The sequence below is a fragment of the Abrus precatorius genome, unplaced genomic scaffold, assembly GCF_003935025.1.
Source record: "Abrus precatorius isolate BTA unplaced genomic scaffold, Abrus_2018 Scaffold2, whole genome shotgun sequence".
In the NCBI taxonomy this organism is placed as follows: domain Eukaryota; kingdom Viridiplantae; phylum Streptophyta; class Magnoliopsida; order Fabales; family Fabaceae; genus Abrus; species Abrus precatorius.
Window position 1 is genome coordinate 37985510 of NW_020874362.1, and position 21201 is coordinate 38006710.

General features: G+C 28.7%; 2 protein-coding genes across 2 annotated transcripts; both read left to right on the top strand.

The window, feature by feature from the left end:
• The first annotated feature begins 12651 nt into the window (after nucleotides 1-12651).
• Nucleotides 12652-13561, top strand: LOC113860163. Its single transcript, XM_027492830.1, has 3 exons — nucleotides 12652-12729; nucleotides 12831-12977; nucleotides 13277-13561. Exons 1-3 carry the CDS (start codon nucleotides 12652-12654, stop codon nucleotides 13559-13561), a joined length of 510 nt encoding a protein of 169 aa, XP_027348631.1.
• Nucleotides 13562-19275: 5714 nt separating this feature from the next.
• LOC113859100 (probable WRKY transcription factor 65) lies at nucleotides 19276-20699 on the top strand. Its single transcript, XM_027491915.1, has 3 exons — nucleotides 19276-19712; nucleotides 19818-19964; nucleotides 20086-20699. The coding sequence occupies exons 1-3, from the start codon at nucleotides 19579-19581 to the stop codon at nucleotides 20534-20536; spliced, it is 732 nt and encodes a 243-aa protein (XP_027347716.1). The 5' UTR covers nucleotides 19276-19578; the 3' UTR covers nucleotides 20537-20699.
• The last annotated feature ends 502 nt before the right edge of the window (nucleotides 20700-21201 follow it).

Below are 21201 nucleotides of genomic sequence, written 5' to 3' on the forward strand. Positions count from 1 at the left end.
TACTTTTTTTTCCTTGTTCAACCTTAAAACTTTATTAATTATCAAATCGCAAGTGAATCATGCTTTGTAAATACCAGATACGAAGAGAATATTTTTAAAAACTTTGATTAATTAAAAGTATTCAATAAAAAATTGAACGTTTAACTGTCCAACCTAGACCATATGATAAGTAGTTAACATAATTGGCAAAGTTGCATAAAAGTTTAGATATAATTGGTTGGATTAAGAAGACACTAGGGTTGATTTGCTTATAAATAATACTAGAATTCACATTTACGGGAACGACTTTTGGCACCACACCAGCACCTCAAATTTTTTAAATACTAAAATTTTGCATTGAGCCATAGAGCAGATACTAAACAATTCAGGGTTGTTGGTTGTTGTTCACTACAAATCATACCTTACGTTTTCACAATTATTTCAGTTCCATGTTTAATTTGTTTCCGTAATCCTTTAAGTTTAATTTAGTACTACTTTAATATCCTTCTACTCCTGTTTAAATAAATTTTTTGCTTCACGCACGTTGATTATATTATTGCGTTGTATGTATTACGTTAAAAACTCAAGACAATTGAACATTAAAAGATTATACGTATTACGTTAAAAACATATCAAATATATTATTTTGTCAAATATATCACGTGCTTAACAAGAAATCTTTTATAAACTATTCCTCTAACTTATGAGAATATTGGTAAAAATTTAACATGTGAGATAGATTTTTTATAAAAATTTATCTTTAACTGTATCTGTAAAGAACCTTTTTCAATTACAATACCTTTAAGCTTTGTTTTGAAGTTTAGAGTATAAGTAAAGAAAAGAGTTTGAAGAGAGATTAAACTTTTCTCTTGTTTGGATTTTAATTTGAGGATGGGTGGGTGAATGAGGGTTTAAATACATAAATGATATTATTATCCTCTATATATATATATATATATTTTTTATTTTTTTTTCAAAAAATACAAAAATAAAAAAATTTCTTCTTCTAAAAATTAATATTTTAAAAAATTAATATATTTTAAAACTATCACTCTAAAAATATATTTTAAAAATTATATTTTTATTTTTTATAAATTTTTTTAAAAATATCACTGTAAAAATTAATATATTTTGAAAAAATTAATTTATTACTATTTTTCTTTAATTTTTTCAAAAAAAAACACATTATATATTTCTCTCTCTAAAAATTAATATTTTTAAATTTTATATTTCTAATTTTTTTATTTTTTTAAAAAAATTTCACTCTAAAAACTAACATTTTTTTAAAAAATAATTTTTTGTTATTCTTTTCTTAAAAATTAACATCACACTTTTTTAAAATTATTTATTTTGTTCTTATTTCATTCATATAATTATTAATATAAAAAAAATATTTTAATAAACTAAAATATCTCTAAAATAAAAGAACTCACAAAATTAAGTTTAAAAAAATTTTGAGGGGTTTAAAAAAATCCTCTAATCTTTCCTCTCCAAATTAATTTATTCTCAAATAACAATTAAACTTTTCTAACCTTTTCCTTCTCCTCCTAAATATAACTCTCAAATATACCCTTAGTCGTTGAGTGATTTCAAAGAGTTTTGACCCCTTTTAATCAATTAATTTGAAGCTTATAAAAGTTAAATTCAAACATAGTAAATTGATGATTAAATATGAGGTTTAGAGCATCCGGTGAAGACGTGCTCCGTAAATCTATCCAGTTTTAATGTTGAGACTTGATTCACACAGATACTTTTAGACATTCCTGTGATGCATCTATAGCTGCAACTGCGAAGACACATAGTATGGAAAATAGTTACTGGGAATGTATGTATTGGTAGAGTCCTCATATGCAGTTATCCACGGTATAATATATATGCATTTCATGGTTAATTTACATATGTTAATCCTTTTCTTTCCATGATTTCTAACTTTTCCTCAACTGAAAGTTCAGTCATGTCAATTCGTGTTCAGTTCGAGTAAAAATTCTCTTTTGAAAGTTTTTTTTTTTTAATTTTTAATCAATTTAAACTTAACTTATTCAACTAAATGAGTCAAGTTTGAAATTTTTTATATTTTTTGAAGTCAAACTTTTTTTTTTATTGTCAAATTCCATAAGTCAAGCTTGAATCGCCTGGACTTGGTACACCTTGGTGCTGGGTCAGCATTAAAGTAGCTTTGAAACGAAGGGTAATGAATGAGAATATATGGTTTCAGATTTTGTGTTTATACATTCATAAGGAATCAGATTTTTGTTGGTAAGAGAAAGACTTGTGTATAGGCAGAAAAAAGAAAAGGACGTTGCTAGTGCCATAAGAAAGAAGATACTACAGCACATTCCCTTTGGCTTGAGCTTGCTGTCGGCGACTAAAAAATAATTAATTGACCCAAAAGTTGTTTATGCTGAAACTAGAAGCAGCGCAAGGATTTGGATTATATGTTTCTTATACTCTTGTGGGAAAGAAAGCGATTTAAATCAATTATCTTTTAGTCGTATGTTCTCAAAGTGTGTGAAAGCACTTTAGAGGCCCTCCATTAAAAACTACATGCGTTTGCCTTACACAGAAGATGATTTGTGTTGCTTAAGAATTATATTTATCTAAACATTAATGACACAACTATCTTTTCGCATTCTGATCTTTGTTCATTCTTAATAAAGAAAAAAGAACATTAATTTTTAACGTCGTTAGATAACTGAAAAGTATAGACAATTTACACTCACATCTTTAGAAGTTTAACAAATTTTTATATGATATTTAATTTTCCTTTTTTATATTAACCTCTCTCAATTTATATAATTATAAAAGAAATTAACATAGGTGTACATCAATGTATATATAATTATAAAAGAGATTAACATATATAATTATATACGTTACTATATAAATTATGGAAAGTTTATCTAATAGAGACAAGAGAAATCAAGTGAAATGCATCAAGTCTATAAGGGTGATTCATCTTAAAAAACACAAATGCTTAAACAAGTATGGCTAATTACCTACTTTGTTCACCTGCTAAGTCTCCTGCTAATAAGGAAAGAAGAGAAAAATGGTGAATGCCGTTTTCATGAAGAAGAGTTGCAGGATAATCGCTGGGCAAATCTCCTTTGGCAGATTGCACACTAGGAGAAATGCATATAATATATCATAGTGGATACCTGCCAATGGAGAAGTTGCCCTGTAATATAGCTGCAACTGAGAAGACACACACAGAGGAATGGCTCTTGGAACCTTATTTATGGCTTGCTAGGATCGGCATATCCTGTGGAACAATGCCTTTATTTGCGTTGCATGTGTGTCCTTTCGTCCTATGGTTTTATTCTTTTGTCTGCGAACCATCCTTTATGGTGATTTTTTTTAACATTGAAGATAATTTTAAGTGCTACCCTCGAAAAGCATAAAAAAGAAAACATATGACTTGGTTTCTCCAAATTTGTGTGGTACATGTTGGTTGCTTATGCGTTTCCAGATGTGAAATTCCTATTACACTAACGCAAGGATTTTTCTTTTTAGATTGTTCAACTTATTATACTGGTTCAGTTGTATTTTTCTCGTTCTTCTAATTTAGATTACGCGTGATTTTCATCTTTTTCAATTTTGTTTAAGTCTTTTTTTATTATAAACTTACTAACCAAATCATTAAATTACACCAAAAAGTAAAAAATTCCCTCTTTAAATAGAATCTTGATTATTTTATTTTGAGAAAATAGAGCACTCGTAAAGAAACTTTCCTCTAATAGCTCTTCTTAAGAAGAGTTTAAAAATTTAATTTTCCATTGTTGCAATCTTCTGTTTTTCTAATATATTTGTAGAAATATTGGAAAGAGAAAAGGTATCGGAGACATCTTCAAAAAATTATGCAAAAAGACTATGGAAAATAATTTTATATTTAAATATCCGTTCAACTTACCACGTATTGCAATTAAAGATGTTCAATATTTAGTTTGGAGTTGCATAATATTTTTAATTTAATTTTAATACACTATTAATATAAAAAAATTTGCACCGTTAGTTAATTTATTAAAAAAATATTTTTAAGCATTTATTACAAAAATTAACTATTTTCAATTGTGTATCATTTTATTTAAAATAATAATATAAAATTAATTAGTAGCACGTGCAATATGTAAAGGAATTTTATTTTAATATATACATACATATTAATAATTAAATAATATAAATTTATAATTTTTTAAAATAATAACATATATGTACATATAATAAGATTATTTTTAATAATAAATTTTTAAAAACTATTTTAATTTAACTTTATAACTACAAAATGTAAGATAATAAAAAAAATTATAAAAATAAACATAAATATTTATAAACTTAAAAAATTAATACAAAATAATAAAAAATATCAAATAAAAACTCATGTCTCTAAAAATTAATATAAAATGTCACTTGTAAGCTCTTACTTGAAATTATGATTGAATCCCTGAGTTTGTAACTGGAAAACCTCTCCTATTATAAAAGTTACCTAGTTCCGTGATTTAAATCATTAAAATATTATATATTATTTTTTATTTTAAAAAAAAATCAATAGCTATGTACTTTATATATATAAAAGAAAGTTAAACACTGAAAAATAACAAAAACCCTGCAAGGTTCCAGTAGGGTCTGTTGAGGCCCACTGATAGATGTATGAAACGCAGTTAACTATGGGCCCAAGTCATACACGTAACGTAGTCACATAACCGCTTCTTCAAGATAAGCCACCCTTGTAGCTGTAGCTCGTAATTTGCATTGACAAAAAATATTAAGAACCAACGAAATTATTAATTTAATAAATTATCAAATATTTAAGACTAAGATAGATTCCTAAATTCAACTTATCTTATAAATTTTGGTTAATATGCTCACCAATTTTAAGAATAAGATAGATGGGTCCTCTGGGTTTTCAATTTTTAGATTTTCATCAAAGAAAAAGAGAAGGAGCGCTATAGTTTTACATTTACAATTTTATTTTAATTGAATATTATAGTATAATAATATTTAAATATATCCTTGTATTTTTTGTTTTAACTTAAGATTTACAACCCGCGTCAAGATTGATCAAGTCTCGATAATCAAACAAAACAATAAAACGACCTTCATGAAAATGGTAAAAGCAAATTCATATCAGAACTGGGATCTAATCAATTGCAGGCCACAACATAGGTTCTACCTTAGCCGTCTTAATTATTCACTGTATCTAAGATATATATAAAGGGAACCCCTTTCACTCGTAAGGTTGAAGTGCACGAAGGGGCATCAACTCCATTCATTCACAATCTTCTTTTCTGGAGAAGGGTAGCAACAATTCTCGAACATTTTGCTTTGGACTGCAATCCGCAAAATAGGGAAAATTAGTGATGTCATCAACTAAAAGTGCCAAAATATATTTTAAATGAGTTGTGTTTTTTTCTTTGTAGATAAATGAATAAATGGTCGTGTATCAGTATACCTTCTTATTAATTTTGTATTTGCTAACTTTTAAAATGTTACCAGATGTAGTTTCTATTTCTACATAAGCAAGATTTAGGTTTATTAATCGTCTGTTGGCTGGATATTTTTATATCATATAAAAATCCTTTGGTTTGAGATTTAGTTTCTTGAAATGGTAGTGAGATTGTTTTTATCAAGCAGCACAAAGCTTAATTTTCTGTTCAACATTTTACAACTTTCTTTATCTTTCTCTTTCTTTTTTTAAGTAAATTATTTATCACATTTATTACTCTACTTCTCTTCCTTTTCATCTCTCTCTTCTCTCTCTCTCCCCGCCCATCTTTTGGGTAATTAATTATTTGTAAAAAAATAGTGTCAAAACTATGCTGAAGTAAAAAATAAATTAATTAATACTAACATTCAGCCATTGTAAGTAGATTTTTGGGTAATTAATTATTTGTAAAAAAATAGTGTTAAAGCTATGCGAAAGCAAAAAATAAATTAATTAATACTAACGTTCAGCCATTGTAAGTGGATTCACGATTAAAGTTTTTGATCTTTCTAAATCTTTACACACTCAATTACAATGATATGTATGTTCTAAAAGATGAGCTGATTCAAGTTGACCTAAAATAATGAAATAGCAAAATATTTATAGAGCTCTTTCATGGAGACCACTCCAAATATCCAGTAAAACCACTTCCAAGAATAAAAAAAACAAATACAAATAATGGGATAATGTGATCACATAATATCTCTTTAAAATTAGAACTGCAAAAACGGAAGTCTGTTGCTCTCGCGTACAAGCACAAGAGAATATGGCGAGGTATCTTCTTTATGCATGGCATAATTCATGGTCTATTCTTTCTCCGCCTACACTATACTCTTACTTTCCCAAAAACATATCAGATTCCTTGTGAATGTTCAAACTCAAAATCTAGAGCCATATATTCTGACTAACCACTGCCGCGTGAAAGGTACTTTTAAGTTTGACCTTACCGATTCATGTAGGGGCGAGTTATAAACTTTCTTTGGTTTGCTGATGCAATTAGTTGCATGATCAAGCGTGTAATTTTATTATTCCAAGTCATATTGGCAAGTTAGTTTACTTTATATTGATACAGAAACATATTCGAATCAAAAACAGACTTTAGCATAAGAAGTGACAAGTTTTGGAGTTTCAACGCGTGCCTGAGTGAGTTTACTCAAATAAGGAGCGTTGTTAACACTTTTTTTTTAATTATTATTATTATCTGATGTATTTTGAGTAGGTATGTAACTAAATAAAGAGTTTGAAGTCTATATTTATACTTAATAACCTTCAACTCAGCGCAAAATTACATGAGCACTTACCAAAACTAAAATAGTATTAATTATTCTGGAATCAAAATAACATTTTTTTTTCAAACCCTTCTATTCCTCTCACCACTTGATGAAGTAGTGTTCAAAGTGGCATTGTTCCATAGGATATGCTAAGTTTATGAGCTATAAATGACATTACAGGACACTTGTACGCTGTGAGGCAGCTGCATTGCAGGGCAACTCCCGTTTTGGCAGGAGGCCACACCACAGTGAAACAAATAATAATACGGTGGTGTGCTAGCTGCCAAAGGGGATTTGCCCAGTAACTCGGCTGTCACTTTTTATTTGTTTATTTTTTCAATCTTTCTGGTTATGAAAGATGAGGTAAATTTATTATTTTACTTTTTGTTTAGTTTTGGGGTATAATCTTTGTTAGTTTAAATTGAAAATTTCTTACTTTCACAAACTCTATTCCTTTTATTCTGTAAATCGAGAATAATTCATATAAATCAATTTTTACTATTACTCAAACAGGCCTTTAGTCTCCCCATTTAATCATCTTTTGCCTTTCATTTTATATGATTAATTCTATTTTTTATTCCTAGAATTTTTTAATTCTTATAAATATATGCACTTTTTATATATATGATATTTACTTTATAAAATAAAATAAATTATTATAAGCATAAATAAGAAATTATTGCAAAGCTAGATTTATATATAGCACGCATGCACGTCCTTTTCCATATGACAACAGTGTGCAGCATTATTTTTTTAATCGGATTTAAGAAAATTCTAACACTAATTTAAAGGATTGATTTTAAGAAATTAAAAATGATAAATTTCATTTTAAAAATAATTATTATATTAAGAATATAAACATATAACTTTTAAATAAAAATTTAAAATCAACTCCAAGAAATTGATATAAACAAAAGTGGTAAATATAATACGCCAACTACTGATTTGACTTTTGTGTGGAATGTGGACAATGGACCCTTCTGTGCTACGTTTTCTGGTAGCACATGCCGTGCCAACTTTGATGGAGCTGGCTTATTAATTGTTGCTGAAGTTAGAATCAGTATTACTTTGTGTTTTTAAGCTATTAAGTATTACTGTCAAGTGCAGTTTGATTATTGGTCTTGGTGATTTGTTTATCGACCCTATTGGATCTCGTTGCTGTCTTTGCTTTTATCTATTTTTGCCATGTTTTCTGCTACCACATGCACACCTCCAAATTTGGAAGAGCCGAATTATTATTGATCATTTTTGGGCTCTTTCTAGATCTACAACCAGTTGATGTGATGGAAGGTTACCTTCATTATGTTGAGTCATGTCTATAATTTTCAACTTGAGTTAGTTTATTCCTCTTAGTCGTTGCTCGTTGAGTATTAACTAACATGTTAGATACTTGTGTGACTTGATTGGCAAAATAGTCTCTCTCTTAAAAAGTACATTTTTTTTTACCACACTAAAAATAAAATATTTAGTGCAAATTAACAAGATATTAATTGAAAAATTATCTATACATAAAATTATTATTTTTGATATAGACCTTTTCCATATAAAAAAAATCTTTTGTTATAATAAAAGCAAAAATAATATCAATTATTTAAGAATTGAAGTTAATTTACTCATAATGCTAATAGTAATAATTAATATTCACATAATAGAACTAAGCAAATTGAATAAGCATCCAAATTCTAAAGAAAGATTTTTTTAGATTCTATCTCATAGTTACTTTGATTGATTTATCTTCTTGTTTAAGTTGGTATTCTACAAAGTAGTTGAAAGGAATAATTGTTCATATTTGCCTATTTATATAAAAAGATAAGTTTAATCATAATTTTATTTTCTCTATTATGATTAATTTAGTAAAGAATTAATTTTAATATAAAATATATTTAAATAGAAAAGATCTTAACTATTGTGAAAGTAAGAAAAGTAAAAATACATCAAAAACTCTTTCCTTTAGTAAATAATAATAAATATAATCATCAACTGACAAAGAATTAAACTACTTAAATCTCAAGTAAGTAAAGTTTTATTAAACAACTTATTATAAATAACATCGCTTAATTAGTTGACGGAAGAAAAATTCATAATTTAAAAGAATTCACACGTATGTAAAGTGAGACATTTCAAAATTTCAAATATATTAATTTAATTATATATAGAAATTTTATTAAATATTTTAAACTTCATTTAATAATTTAGAGGGAATAAGAAGGAAAGGACTTCAAAAATAAAAGAGAAAAATAGTTTAATACAAAATCCTGAGAAACTTAAAAAAGATATAAGATTGTGATGATTTTGAAGTATTTATAAACACTTCTCTTAAGTTTTTTTTTTTTTTCTCTCATCATAAACTATATAACTCTCAAACATAACATTAATGACTGAACTTTTGAGGTGTTTCTTTTGTTAACATACTTATTTGTAAAACTTATCACCACAGCCACAACTAAAAATGTTCACCAAAATGTTACTCCTCTCAAGATCAAGGAACTAAACCAAAAACACCGGATGTTACACATCTCCATCATCTGGCTTTATGAAAAAGCACAGAATCCGAATCCATACGCTGCTGCTAGTTTCTGCGTAAACAACTTTTGGGTGCCTTTATTATTTGCTAGTCACTAATGGATCGTCTCGAGTGCAAACTCCAAAGAGAACATGCTCTAACATCCTCTTAGTCATCATATATAATTCGAATTCACAACCTATTTTTGCTCCTCTTCAACAATCAGAACCATACATTCTAATTGATCACTCTCCTTCTGAAAGGTACTTCTATGCTTGACCTTAAAAGGTTCATGTACGGACGTATAAACTTTATTTTGATTGCTGATGCAGTTAGTTGCATCATTACTGTGTTTGATTATTGCGTTCCGTGTGATATTATCAAGTTTCCTTCTTTGATACTGATACAGGAACAAATTCAAACCCAGTACATGATTAAGCATGATCAAATGCGACATCATCATGCGGAAAGTGATAAATTAGAATAAAAAACCGTTTCAACACAAATTTGCCTTTTCTTTTTTCTTCAAACTTTCTTTCATTATAATTTGTTTTTTTATTAATGTTCATCCAACAAAATCCAACACAACGAGCATATTCTGCAATTTGGGCTGAATTGCCTCGTTGGCCCAAGATCCACCCTACCATGGGTTTGACTGGGTCTAACACCTGCTCCTCCATCTCGTTGCGGTAACTCATGGTCTTGAGTGTCTAAATATGGCATTGATGAACTATAAAAATACCTTTAACTGCATAAAAAATTATGAGAGGAAATTTATCAATTACATTGTCTGACAATAATTTTTTACTCTTGATATTTACATTTTAGTAATTGCCCAGACATATAAATAATCGCTGCAATCAATTAGAAAAATAGGAGTGATAAAAGCTTCAATAATTTGATGTCGAGCATGCTGCAATCAATCAAAATGAATATCATTATCTGAAAGAATTTAGCTCTTCTAGGAAAAGAAATCATATTTAAATATAATAACCGGAAGGAAGTACACAGTATTGTTGTTGGTTTAATTTGGTTTTTTTATTTCCTTCTCCTCGATGCACAAACCCAGGCCATGACCATAGACATGTTTTGCTGTATACAAAATGTTGCTCCCTTAATTTGAGCATGTGAGTGTGGATTCCGTGGAGGGTAAGCAGATGAAAAGCATAGAGCTTTTAACTAGAAGCCAATGAATAGATACAAATCTAACTTCCTTTTTCCAATTGAGAGAGAGACATGTCAAGCACAAATGGACAACTAAACCCGATGGAAGGATGAACTTTTTATCATTGATACATGAGAAGATGAGGAGACATAAAGTAGTCCTCTCATGCACAGCTAGTAGGCTTCATAAAGGGAACTTTGTGCGTACAACAAAACAAGGCTAATAAGAGCAATTTAAGGAGGCATGCAACTACTAAAATCCAAACCTTCTTTTTGCCTTCTAGCGTTAGTGCTTCCCTGTGCAAGAATGAGATTGTTTAATAATGGGACAACACTCCTTTCAATTGCCTTTTATTCAGATTAACTGCTATATGTTTGTCATTACTAGCTATAGAGAATGACCACCCAATCCCACTGTTTATTCCAAACGGTTTCCTTCAACTTGGATTAAAATATGTATAAATGTATTCACACCTTGCATTTTATGTGTCAATCAATGTTAATTAATTAATAGTTAATTCTCTAAACTCGTCCCTTTATCCGCTCAATCTATCACTACCCTTTATGTGTACAGAGTCAGAGGATAATCTCCCAACTGCTAGTCAAAAACTATTTCCTTTAGGACACAGACTATCGAATTAAAATTTTCGAATTGTTTACTTTTAGAAGATATTTTTTATTTTCATTTTTAATTACAAAATTAGCAACTTACTTTCATTCAACTTTTAATAACTCTAATCTACTTTAGTCAGATACATGTTTACAACAAAAACGATAAGCACTTTCAGTTCTTAATTACAGGAAACCCACAGATAATAATTGATACTTTAGGAATTAATTGAAGTGGGTAGTTTGGGCAGCGAATCTGGCAATAGAGAAGTCGGAAAAGGGAAAGGATGCGAAGAATAAAACAGAGGAGTGTCAGTGCATGTGATACAAGTGTGGCCACTAGCGAGTGAAGGTTTTGGCATAGGTTGCAATGGAAATTGGAAGGTAGAGAGTGACAAAGCAAAATGAAAGGAAACAGAAGCCCGTGAAGGAGTGAAACATATGAATAATGCATGTACGTATATGTCTCATTGGCAGACTTTACCCACTCTCACCACTCTCTCATATTATTTCATTGGCTCTGTTCCCACTTCCCATGCAAATTTTAACAGTCTTATTATGAATGTGACAACTATATCATCCACTTTTTTATGCTCTGTTTCTTTAGTTTCTGCCATTCGTACCCTTCCCAATCCCTTTCACCAACTTTGCTCATTATCGATTTGTACTGCATTCACAACTCTACCGTGTCTTGGGACTTGGGAATGGGAATGGGATGGGATAGCTTTTTACAAACAATGTCATTTTTTATTTTTTATATTTAATATCTTCTTTACAAATAAAGATAAATAAGAATATTATTCAAAAAAAATATTATTTTTTAATTTACGATGTTTTTAGTAAATATAAAAAACAGAAGTTGCGTAAATTTAAATGAAGGGATATTATGTCATATAAAATACTTTTATATGATAATTTATATTATATTTTTTAAAAACTAAATTTCTTCATAAATAGTCTATAACTTTTTTAAAATAAATCTTAAGTTTAAGTATAATTCCTTTTTCTTAAATGTAAGTGTAAATATTGATATTTCAGTCCCTCATCCATTATCATTTATAATCTAAAGAATACAAATTGTTAAAAAAAGAGAGTTAAAATTGTAAAATATGCATAATTAATTCAAAAAAATTAAGGAATACAAGATAAAAATTATATGAACATTCTTAAAAGAAAAACAAAAGGAAAACACTGAATACTATACTATTTTCAAGATAATAATTCGCTTTCATTTAATATATGCCGAGTGCATTCTTAACCTCTGTTTAATCATAACTTTATAGTGATTTTTCATTCATTTTTTAAAAATAAAATTTGACCTATTTTAATAGAGCTTACTTTATATTACTTGTGCATTAGTTAAACGTTAAAAATCATAGGTGATTTGGTTCTATTAAAATTTTCATATTTTCCACTAATGACCTTCCCTGTGAAGAAGAAACTTAAACTTGGGTTTTGAATATTATGTTTTTTTTTTAATTTCACACACAGACACAAAGTAGCGAATGGTCTATTTTTATGAATTCAAAATGGCATACGTCACTCCATTCACCAACTATAAATACCATGCCACAGTTAAGCGTTCTCAATTTAACATTCACAAGTGAGAGAGAAAGAGATCACAGAAAGACTGGTAAACAGAGAAGATGGCTTGCAAGGTGCAGAAAAAGATATTATTGCGCAGAAAACTTCACATTCTGCGAGTCCTTACCAACTCATATTCTGTAATGCAATCTAACTTCTTCTAGTACTACCCCTCCATTTCTTTCCCCTCATATTTTACGATTGCAATAACTTACAAATTTTTTGCTCTGATGTTTTGAAGGCCAAGAGAACCACCGTTGCCAAGAGTACTGTTCTGTGCATATACAAACTAAAGCTCGCGCTGGAAACTGTCAAAAGAGAGTATGAAAACCTTCTAGCCACCCGAAGAGAGTACATTAGTCTATTGAACCATGTCAAAGACAACAAGGTCTAGTGTTTATTCTCTTATCCTTTTTCTCAAAGCACAACTAAAAATTTAAATTTAAGTGCAGATTCGATCAAAAAATGTAAAAAAAAAAAACTTAAAAGAGATATGTTTATCTAAAAAAGTCTTGGTTATTTTGACTCCTGATGATCCTCTTTACTTGTATATGTTACTAAGCTACCAATTTGATGTTTTATTATCTAACATAAAAATATTACGAGGGTAATTAATAGAAATAAAAATGGTAGCAAAAATAGCATGAGATTGATATTTATATTTGATGATGAACAAAAATTTAACAGGATGTTAAAATAGAGAAGGTAAGGGAAGGAACTTTTATGGTGAGGGTCACTTGTGAGAAAGGAAGTGACAAGCTGGTTGCGATTTTAGAGGCTTTTGAGGAGATGTGTCTGAATGTTCAGCAAGCGAGAGTTTCATGCCAAAATGGTTTTTCTCTTGAAGCCATTGCTGTGGCTGCAGACCATACCCTCGATGTAACAGATGTCACCGTAGCGCTTCTCAAAGCTATTGGAAAGGAGGATCATGAAAAGGACTCACAAAAGTTTGACAACAGCTGTAATTTGTGATTTTTTTTTCAAAGTAGTCTAATTTGTTCAACATCTTCTTTAGTATCTCAAACTAGTTAATACAAATTTCAAGTTCCTCTTTTATGTTTGATAGTACTGCTGACATATGAAGCAAAAAAATTTTTGAATACATGTATTATTGGCATTCTATTATTAATGGAAGGATAAATGATACTAACACATTTTTTAATAATTTTTTTAATTCTTAATTAGTAATTAAGATTTATTAAAAATTATAAAAATAAAGTAAAGAAAAATTAATTTAAAAATAAAAATAAAAAATAAAAAAAATGTTATAGTATGAAGCTAACATTTCTCATTATACAATAATAATATATAACCGTTCCCCTACTTCATAAACTTGATTCCCAATTAAATATTCGCCTTGAATTTGATACAGTATAATAAATGGACTATTAACATTTCATATACTAACCTGTAGGGAAAACTAGATGTTTGTGAACTTACCATTGTGAGTTCCCATTTTTTTTTTCTTCTTAAATTATGAGTGCCCAAAAATCATTTTGCATCTCAGCTAATTTGAAGAGAAAAATAAAGCATGTTTGACCAAAATTAGTAAGCTTACAACAATTGATTATCAAATGTAAACAAAATGGTAATACTGATTGTCGGCCAAACTAGTACTTTAGAGATACATTGAAGGAGAAGACATTGATTTTTCCAACACATTTTTCCGAATTACTTAGCTTACAATCATTTGCGAGCTACTAGCAGTGGCTGATGGATATCTAATAATGGGCACTTCCCAAAACTTGATATCAAAAATTCTTTCTTAAATGGAGTAATGTTTGAGAAACAACATTGATTTAGTTTTGAGCTATCCACTCAAAGGTGAGAAGCTAGTTGTCACCTTAAAGATATCAACATTGGTTTTGATTAAAAATCTATCATCATTATTTAATTTTTAATGTAGAAACTTCTCTCTCTAATTGAAATTCTTACTTTTAATGATGGAAATTTATTAATAAAACCTCTTTGTATCGAAGATTGCTATGTCGCTTTATGTATTCACCCATCCTAACCTAACATTTGCCATGTAATTCATCAACTCAATTCTTGTCCTCTCCTCTAATTCCATACCTTCATGCAACTAATCATGTTTTGTAATGCCTAAAGTCTTTACTGGGTCAAGGCCTGAGCATTAACTTTTAGTTGCTAGTGAGTAAACTTGTTACTTATGTTGGAATTGTTTCACGTAATTCTACTATAAGCTCCTCAATTTTCTCTCGGACTCTCTCATCTACTGTACTAGAAACTCGACTTAGGAACGTTACACATGTAGACTGGTGTGTGATGGGCCATGTTTAGGTCTTTTATTTCTCTTCACTTTATCAGATCCTCTGAGGCCCACCTTTTAAAAACAATGAGAGAAAAAAAGAATATTATAATATGACAATTAATGTCGCATGTTTCCATTCTTGTCATTTCAGTTTCGGCTCGAAGCAGTATTCAAAATTTTATTTTGTTTAAGACTTACCGCATGTTTTGGTGAACGTTTCCTATCCCAAAACCTGCGTTTATGTTTCTTAAGATCAGTTTAATAATTATTAAATTTTATTTTTCACTTTAATATTATATAATTTAATAGTTAAACTAATAAAGTTTAATAATTATAAATAACTGAGCAAGTTGATTAAAATTATTTTAAAACTAAATAAATCTCTTCTTTCAATCCTTTTGGAATTTTTTTTAAGATATCTTTGACTTGGTTGGGGGTTGTCTAGATGATAGTTATTTATAGTTTTTATGATTTAGGTTAGCCTACGATTTGCCCTCATAGTACGTTAGCGGGTGGACTTTGAGTTCGTGTCTTGACCCGTTACTACCACTTTATCTATTTAGAGAAAACAAATACATATTAAAAATTCAAATTATTTTATTAAAATTAACTGTTAAATTTATTATTTTATCTTTTATATATTACTGAATGATTATAAACATTTATATAATTAAAAGGGTAAGTAAAAAAATATTAAATAATTTTTTTAAAACTTTTATATGTACAAATATCTAAAAGTATTTATTTTTTTTGTTTCTCTTCACAGATAAATAGAATGACAGGTAGTAACATTTTGAAACAGATATTTATATTTGTAAAAATATTTCTCTATAAAATTTTCATAAGTTTGAACACTCCCCTTAATCATTTTAAAATCAGGGGTATCTTGTTAACTAAGAGCTATCATTAAAGAGTAAAAAATATATATTGAAAATTATGTTGAGAATATATTAAAACTTATAATAAATATGTATTAACATTTTGTTAATAAACAAATTTATCTATTAATTTTTTAACTAGTGTTCTTATAACACTCATTAGGATTTTATTTTTTTTTGAAATAGTTACAAAGAAAAAATTATATTTTAATAACTTGAGTGAGAGTTTGTAAGGAGTTTATAAAAAAACCGGAAATATCTTTTGCATACTTAGAGATGGACATTTAAAGGTTTTTTAATTTTGTGTTTTAAAGTGTATTTTTAGGATGTCTATGTACAAAAAATATTTTATAGCAGGCATTAAGAATATATATATATATATATATATATATATATATAATAAAAAAATTGAATAGAAAATATAAGATATTATAAATTTTAATGCATTAACAATATTAAATATTATAATTTTTTATTAAATTTTACTATTAATAATTTTTATTGAGTACTTTTAGACACACATTATAACAATTAAAAATATATATAAATTTAATTTTAATTATTTAAATAAAAAGTTATAAAAAAATGCCTATGTCAAATAGCTTATGCAATTAATATTTTTTGGAATGTTAGACATGAAATTAAATAATAATATTTTATAGTAATATATTATGTTGTAATTTTAATACAAGCATTTTATCATAATTTTAAATAATTTTTTTATTTACTAATTCTTTAATTAATATAATTAAAACACTAGTTAACAAAATTCATTTTAACTACTTGCTTTTGAGATAAAAAAAAGTTCCACCTTATTTTTGGTTCTGCATCTACGTGCCAGTTTGATTATATATCCGAATTTGTAAACAGAAAAGAAATGCTTAGTATGGAATATTTAAAATTGTTTATTTTAAGTTTATTATGGTCATTCTGAATAAAATATCAATATATTAAAAAGTCCTAAAAAATATGTTAAAAACATATTAAAAATAATAAAAATGTATTATTAATTTGTATTTTTATTTTAATTAATTTTTAAAACACTAATAATAATTATTTTATTAAAAATTGAAATCCAACGTGTCAATATAATACTGGTGGAAAAATCTTCAAATTTAATGCTACTTACAGGTTACATGGATCATGATTCCAGATGGCATGTGAATTACAATCTATTGGCCATTGGGATCATCAAATTAATAATATTCTTCGAAAACTCGAACAATATACACAAAGGGATATCATTGGTTAATTTGTATAGTGCTTCAATATAAAGAAAATGAAAATAATATTCTCATATGGAATATTAAATCAAACAAGATGTGTCACAATTTTGTTTTAATCCCCATCCATTTAATACGTTTTTTTAATTTAACTAGTAATTTATTCAGAGGTAACAAATATTTTTTCATTGATATTCATGATTAGTCATAAGTATATTATTAATTAAATTAATTTGATAATTAGTGAATAAATAAAGGCATTCAGCTAGAAATGAGTATAATTTCTGGATAAATAAATTGTGTATATATCATACACACAAAGATGGTGGTAAATTCAATTCAAATGTAGTTACAATTTGTAAATTTAACCTATACATTTTTTATTCAATGTAATTAAATAGATAAACACATAGTATGAATAAATTATTTGACACGAAATGTTGAAATTACAAAAAAATTCAATAATTTAACAGTAAAATTAATAAATAAATATCTGAACAAAATATTATTAAAAATCTCATTTTATAAAAAAATTTAATATTTAAGCGTCATTTGGTCCTATTCTATATATAACCATTGCATAAAAATATATAATTGGTGTTCAGCTTCTACTAATGAATTCAAAGTAAACTAAGGAGTACTAATTAATACTGGATTAAGTTCAAAAAGTCTCATTTATCTTCAATAATATATAGAGTTCGATTCTTGTGAGTGAAAATAAATAAATAAATAGTAGGAGAGACTTTTTTTTTTACCTTAAATAAATACACCCAATTCGATTTAGACTAGTTGAGGTTTAATAAATTTTTTAAAAAATGAAAATTTTAGACCAAAAGGTAAATTAAGTCGATTTATATAGGAAATGTATTATCCCTATATAATGTTGTTTTAAATTAATCATATAAGATAATTATTCATCCATAGCTAGGTATTATTGATAAGAAAGAAATTTAAGAAGAAAAGAATAATAATGTTGATCACTAATGCCGTAAGGAAAGGAAGTCAAAATTTGGGGAACAAGAAACCTAAGGAATACGGTATTTATCCCTATTCATTTGTAGATTGATATAGTTATTATTTAATTTTCTGACAAAGTGTAGAAAAAAAAAAGGATTGAACGAGTTTCACAATATAAAATTTGGGTTGCTGGGGATAATAAATGATCTATAATATAAAAATAGTTGTTGCATTGCTTCACGCTTTTAGGAACCTTATAAAATTGAATTGTTTCATGGTCTTTGATATTTTTGATGTAACATATTGGCCAACAGGTACTTCTAATCCATTTCCCTTTAGAGAGTGACAGATCCAACCATAAGTGACTTAGTCAAAACTAATGGGATCTGAAATCTCATGACAAAAATAAAATTGTTAATCACTCAGTTCTTTATTATTTTTTTACTTTTAAGATTTTATATAAAAATTAAAAAAATAATTAATATTCTAAATTTATAAACATAAGTATTTAAATCATGTTATGTATTTCATTTATTATGTCAATTATCTCAGTTATTTATTTTATTAAAAATATGAATTATTAAAAATAAAATCATAAAAAATTGTATTCATAAAATGATAATGAAAATGAACAAACAAATTGTTGATGTGAAAAAAAAAAAAATTGGAGAGAGTACCATAGCTTTTAGAAAGCTACCCATTCTCTAGATTTTAGACCCAAAATGAATGTGATCATATGATAATCACTATTTGAAGGTAATATTAAACAATTTTGGGATGGTGACCGTTGTTTAGCTCAGTTTTGTTGTTTTGCTACTTTTTCCCGTCTTATTAATTAACAAACGATTAATTGTTACATATACTACAATATGAAAAGGGGATCGATCTTAACTTAGAATATCCCTTTTCGTTAAGATGTAGTCGTATATATATGTGTGTGTGTAACAAAAGCATGAAGCTTTTTCTTATCAACCCATATTCATAATAGGTTTAGCTGTATAGTGTAATGTCCATCTCATTTGTTAAAACTTACAAACCTGGAGTATGCATGGTTATTCAATTATCGTGTTCATAGAGTACATTATATATGAAAATGCACTATTCCAACCCATAACAACCCTGTTAATTAGGATTTAAAAAAATTCAATTAATATATGTTGGGAAAAGTAGACTAAGTTCTATCTGAAAGGGTACCCTAGATATGACAAAAAGGGGAGACTTAGCTGCATTAAACTAATGAAGGGGCTTATCCTTAAGGAAAAATTTCACATAAAATAACGACTAAAGAAACCTTGGGTTGCTTTCAAATGACATATAGAAATTCATATATATTGGGTTTTGTTTGGATATGACGAAGTATTTGCTCGCACGTCCTCTAATAAAGAAAGACCACAGAGCAAGCCAAGCCAATCTGTCAACATGAAAGCCCCGTTTTTAAAGGGCATTCTTCTTCTCTCACCTCCTTCTCCATTTAATTACTTCTCTTTCTTAATTGCTGTTTCCCTCTATTCCGTGTAATCTAGCTAACCCTCTTCCATGCTTAATGCTTAGCTAGCTACCATCATCATTCATCACATCGATCACCATCGCCATATATTGCCACCTTCCAGTGGAATCAAGTGTCAACAACATTACACCAATTCCAAATCTCAAGAAATAATGGACAGAAAGTTTATGAATGAACAAGAAGACACTGACGTAGCTCAAGAAAACATTGCTGAGTCCCCTCCTTGTTCCACCGCCTTCAACATCGATGGCTTGGTCACTTCCCCCACTTCTTCATCAAAAAGAAGGTTAGTATTTATTGATTACCCTGGCTCGAAAATTGAAACTTTGCGACATATGATGCATGTGAAAAGGGTAGTAATTAAACGGGAATTGGTGAATGAATTAAGCAGAAGAGCCATACAGAAGAGGGTGGTGCAAATCCCAATCAAGGAGACAGAAGGGTGTAGGCTAAAAGGAGAAGGCAACACTCCACCCTCGGATTCATGGGCATGGAGAAAGTACGGTCAGAAACCCATCAAGGGTTCTCCTTATCCAAGGTTAATTAGATGAGATTCTATTCTATGCAATTCATGTTTGGTTTGGTTTTTAGTTTTAAGGTTTGTGATGGTGAACAATAATTGAACTGTGAAAGTGTTGTTGACACACGCACACGCACAGAGGGTACTACAGGTGTAGCAGTTCGAAGGGGTGCCCGGCACGGAAACAAGTGGAAAGGAGCCGCGTGGACCCCACCATGTTGGTCGTCACATACTCCTCCGACCACAACCATCCCTGGCCACTTTCTAGAAACCAGGCCAGGCCCACCAAGAAGCCCGAACCGGAGGTCGAGGTGGTACCGGATCCCGCCCAACCCGAGGAGGACAAGTTCCCAGACCTCCCCTCCGACCACTTGGGCTGGTTCGAATTGGAAGCCACCGTTCTCGAAAGCCCAATTATGACAACGGGCTACGATGCTGACATGGCGTCGGTGTTGCTGCCCATGAGAGAAGAGGACGAGTCGCTCTTCGCCGACCTCGGCGAGCTGCCGGAGTGCTCGGTGGTGTTCCGGCAAGGACTGACGGAGGAGAGCCGGCGCTACACGGCACCCTGGTGTGGGACCACAATTTAACACGTGCTGCGTGCGGCACAAGAAAAAGATACTTGAGATTTTAATTTTTTGAAAATTGAGTTTGTTGAGAGTAGAAAATGGAAATGGAAATTGAATAAAGAGCGAACTTGGTTGTAATTAGCGTAACTCTGCCGTCCATTTCAACAGCTTCCGCACTGTGTTTTCAAGATATTTATTTGACTCAACTGCACCCCATCTCCCTCCCCTCCCCTCCCCTCCCTTCTTCTTTCTTCAACAATATATATTCATTAATGCCAATCAATTCATAGAATTCACAATATATTAATAACCATATGAATAAATACTAAAGAAATGCTACTAGCAATATACTATTATATCGGTTTCAATTTATTTATTTCAAGAAATCAAATTTTTTTCTATTTATTTAAGTGAAAATTTTAAATAATGTTAATTATACATATATTTTTACTTAAACCCAACTACTCATAAATATGTTAAGGTATAATCAATATTATTTTATATTAATTCAGTAATTAAAGGTAAGAAATATTCGTATATTAAGAAATTCATCAAATATTTATAATCAAATAATTAAATTGTTATTTTGTGTAATTTTTTTACAAACAAATGAATTAGAACAGATATAGTACTTTATAACACAATTGTTTAAATCTATTATTAATTATTATAATTTTTTTTAATTT

Bases quoted from the DNA above. Each gene is read 5' to 3' on its own strand.
- LOC113859100 (XM_027491915.1), top strand. From the start codon at position 19,579: ATGGACAGAAAGTTTATGAATGAACAAGAAGACACTGACGTAGCTCAA. The intron at 19,713-19,817 runs GTTAGTATTTAT...TGAATTAAGCAG, and splicing joins ACTTCTTCATCAAAAAGAAG to AAGAGCCATACAGAAGAGGG. The intron at 19,965-20,085 runs GTTAATTAGATG...GCACACGCACAG, and splicing joins AAGGGTTCTCCTTATCCAAG to AGGGTACTACAGGTGTAGCA.
- LOC113860163 (XM_027492830.1), top strand. From the start codon at position 12,652: ATGGCTTGCAAGGTGCAGAAAAAGATATTATTGCGCAGAAAACTTCAC. The intron at 12,730-12,830 runs GTAATGCAATCT...GATGTTTTGAAG, and splicing joins TCCTTACCAACTCATATTCT to GCCAAGAGAACCACCGTTGC. The intron at 12,978-13,276 runs GTCTAGTGTTTA...AAAATTTAACAG, and splicing joins ACCATGTCAAAGACAACAAG to GATGTTAAAATAGAGAAGGT.